General features: G+C 42.2%; 1 protein-coding gene across 1 annotated transcript; it reads right to left on the bottom strand.

Annotated features, from left to right (window-relative positions):
• Nucleotides 1-465: 465 nt before the first annotated feature.
• On the bottom strand, nucleotides 466-3,197 carry LOC149169062 (uncharacterized). Its single transcript, XM_089425059.1, has 3 exons — nucleotides 3,116-3,197; nucleotides 2,173-2,421; nucleotides 466-1,998 (listed from the first exon to the last, which is right to left on the bottom strand). The coding sequence occupies exons 1-3, from the start codon at nucleotides 3,195-3,197 to the stop codon at nucleotides 734-736; spliced, it is 1,596 nt and encodes a 531-aa protein (XP_089281185.1). The 3' UTR covers nucleotides 466-733.
• Nucleotides 3,198-3,611: the final 414 nt, after the last annotated feature.

Consider the following 3,611-nt stretch of genomic DNA (forward strand, 5'->3'; position numbering starts at 1 on the left):
TTATATGATGGATTTAATGTTGTAAATCAGTATAGTAACACAATAATACATGCAATAACCCATGGAAAAGATATTTATTTAAGTATTAATTATATGATGGATTTAATGTTGTAAATCAGTATAGTATAACATGAAAGAAATGAAAATTAACTTAGATCAAAGCGCATTTAAAAATTTAGTGAATAGATCATTTAATTTTTATAATAGGAAAGATTATGAACTCCCAGTGCCATGTCTGGATCCTTTAAAAGAATTAGATCACTTGATGTTCGTCTAGACTCACCTGATTTAAAAGCTAGGAAGAGTTCGATTTTGATTATTTCATATGCTGGTCTCGATTTTGACTGCACATACTATAATAAATCTATAACAGAAAATTTTGAACAATACAAAAGTTGTTAGCCAATATCTGTATATATTCCAAGTAGATCAGATAACTTTAACAAAATGTACAGTTGAGGGGCCGTTCATTACAGTTGCCATGCGGTCATGAACTTCAAAAAAACAAAAATAACTATGCCATTGCCCTACCCTATATCCATTAGTGCTACTGTGACCACAGTGACGGGGGGCGAACATTTCTCTAGTTATGAAAAGTCAAGATCAAAACTTTGCATCTGTGCATTGCTTTCCAACAAAAATGGAGTTGGATCACCTGATTAGCATTTCATAGAGCTGTTAACAATGAAGTCACGCAGATGAAATACACATACAGCATTAGATGTAAAATTCCTCAGGCAGCCTGTATCGACGTTGATGCTGCTGATTTCAGTATCACTTCATGTTTCTCCTGTGCAATGGGCTCTGAGAAATATATTTCATCGCAGTAACTCAGATTCAAAACCACTACATTTAGAATCCCCAAATCTGCATCAACACACAGCCCAGGATTCTCTTTCAATTGAAGCTTGCTTCCCAATCTCCATATGAACTCAGCAGAAAAAGGTACCGGTCCTGTCAGCAAATTTCCACTCAAATCCATGTTATAGATACCAGGAAGGCTACCCAAGTTTCTTGGAATGGTACCCAGAAGCCTATTCCTATCCAGAGCCAAATAGGTCAGATTCTTTAACTTACCCATGGTTTCAGGAATCCTCCCAGCGAGGTTTGCATTAGACAGCCCAATACTTTCCAACCCACTTAATTTGTCCCAGAAATCAGGTATCAATCCACCCAATGGATTGCCACTGAGATGAATATCTCTCAAACCTGGCATTCTTCTCAGAAACGATGGAATTCCCCCAGAGAAATTATTATAGCTTACATCTATCATCAGCAAACCTCCCAACTGCCCCAAACTATCTGGGATAATGCCACTTAATTTATTCAAGCTCACGTCCAGTTTCGACAGCTTCTGAAGTTTTCCAAGCTCTCTAGGAACCTGCCCATCAAGCCTGTTTCTGCTCAAATCCAATATAACCAAATCCTGGAGCTCACCCACATCACTAGTAATCGAACCATTGAACAAATTCCCACTCAGAACAAGCTGTTGAAGTCCTTTCAAACGCCCAATCTCGGCAGGAAGAGCTCCTCCAACATTTGTCCCTGTTAAAATGAGTCTCTTCAGTCTTACCAGATTGCCAATATCAGCGCTCAGGATTCCATACAGAGAGGGATTATCTTGGAAAACGAGCTCTTGAAGATGGCTTCCTAAAGTCCATATATATGGAGGAATAACAGTGAGTTGGGCATCAGAGGTGAAGCATTTGTAGAAGAAAAGCTTCCTCAGGAGAGGGAACTTTAAAATCGAAGGGCTTAAGGAAGCATTCCTGCCACAGATGGGATTATTGGAGTACTCTGAAACCCATCCAAGATTAATTTCTACAATGTGCCATTCCTTGTCGTCTTTGTCAATGTCGCAAACGATTCCATGAGGCCCACCCGTACATAGATTATCTGGATAAGAGGATTTCCAGTTTATTTCCGGATTAATGGCTTCCAGGACTTCGTATACTGCTGCTTCTTCGCTGCTATCCAGTGCAGGTTCACCATAGTTCTCTGCAAGGGCAAGGGTTATGATTAAACTGAACAGGGCATGCAAAAACGTCGTTCGAATACACATCTTGGAAAGCCTCTGATCATACATTTCCATGACCTGAAATTAAAATTCTGAAGCAAAACAGCCAAGGAAAGAGACCGTGCTAAAGGAAGCGGAAATATTATGATGCAGACCTTTGTGGGGGAATAGAAGAGAATAAATGAGATGAGAGGAGTGTGCTGTCCTTTGTGTGGAAAAGTACGGATGGCATGGTGGAATGGCGACGGCGCCGCCCCGTATCGACTTTCCATGTACTACGCCGGCTTTAGGGTTGCAGACGTGAAACTTGCCGCCGGGCCCTGAAAACGGCGTTTGAGAGCGATTTGTCGGCCTTTCATCGGTACGGGCTAAGGACCTCTCACATTCATTTCTTCCGGTTTCAGCTTTTTACTGGACAGGTCACAGTGGTGCTAATAAACGGGCACTCTAAATTGGGGCGTGATTGCATTTTGCAAGATAAATTTCCTTACGAAAAAGCCCTCTAGATTGGCGGCCCTTCAATGCCAAAAGACGGCGTCAGACCCGATTTGCCCTCTGGTCACACCGGGTTAAATTGGAATACCTACCAGAATTTCTGGTCTGGTGTATTGTAGGGTTCTAGATTGTAGGGTTTGTAGTTTTGGTGAATGGTAGGGTTTGTAGGGTTTGGTGGATGTCAATCCATTCGGCGAAAAGTTCAAATTTTTTATAGTTTGGTTTTATTAATTGAATTTTCAACCTGAAATTTTGGCTTCTGGAAAGTCTAGATTTGGCGAATTGCACTCAGGCCCCAGGGACGCATATGTTCTGCCCCAGAAATATGCACAGTAAGACCGTTAGAAATTTCTTGAACGGGCGGTGGACAAAATCGATTCCCCTGACACGCGGCGGCCGAAGAGCATTTAATGAAAAGACTGATTGTGTAGGGCACATTTGGATCTGTCACCACTCAAGTGAAATGTGCAGACTCAGGCGCAGCCTGCAGGTACTGTTTATGCTTTTCGCATTCTCTTCAGGCGTGGCCGTCAGCCATTACAGGGCAGTCCCTTTCGGCCTGCTTTTTAGGCTGCCGATCTCATCATTCCATGGATGGTTCACCTGCCCCAAGGCCAGAAAGCGTGAACTCGTAACCCTGAAGGCGGCACTCTGGTTGATTATGATTGACCCTGTACTTCACCATTACCCTGCTCCTTCCTTTTGGCGTGAGTGAGAATAATAAAGCGTGGCAAGCACACTCACGCCAACGCCATCACCACTTCGCACGAGCCACGACCCCCACAGACCGCTCCTCGTCTCGAAATTATTGTCAACAATCAGAAACCAGAAAATAGCACTTTGCTACTTTCTTATCAGCCCAACAACCATGATGGAGAAAATCTTTCAATTAATTTTCGAATTTCTCGACTATGGATTTAGCATCATATATACAGTCAAATCAGACTTAAAAAACCAGATCCCACCTATTGGATTGGGACAGGGGTTAAAGTTGACGCCAATATGCCCGTTTTTAGGTTTTTTACACACAAAATAAGTTCTAATTTCAAATATCCGCGTCAGGGGTAACTTGCTATTAATTACGGTGTTCCCTCTGAGA

Source organism: Pinus tabuliformis, chromosome 4_2 (assembly GCF_031772625.1).
Source record: "Pinus tabuliformis cultivar Carrire ecotype Pingquan chromosome 4_2, CPIR1, whole genome shotgun sequence".
In the NCBI taxonomy this organism is placed as follows: Eukaryota; Viridiplantae; Streptophyta; class Pinopsida; order Pinales; family Pinaceae; genus Pinus; species Pinus tabuliformis.

Coding starts and splice junctions, on each gene's coding strand:
- LOC149169062 (XM_089425059.1), bottom strand. CDS start 3,197: ATGGTGAAGTACAGGGTCAATCATAATCAACCAGAGTGCCGCCTTCAG. Junction 2,422..3,115: donor GCTTTCTGGCCTTGGGGCAG/GTGAACCATCCA, acceptor TCCAGTAAAAAG/CTGAAACCGGAAGAAATGAA. Junction 1,999..2,172: donor TCTTCTATTCCCCCACAAAG/GTCTGCATCATA, acceptor TTGCCCTTGCAG/AGAACTATGGTGAACCTGCA.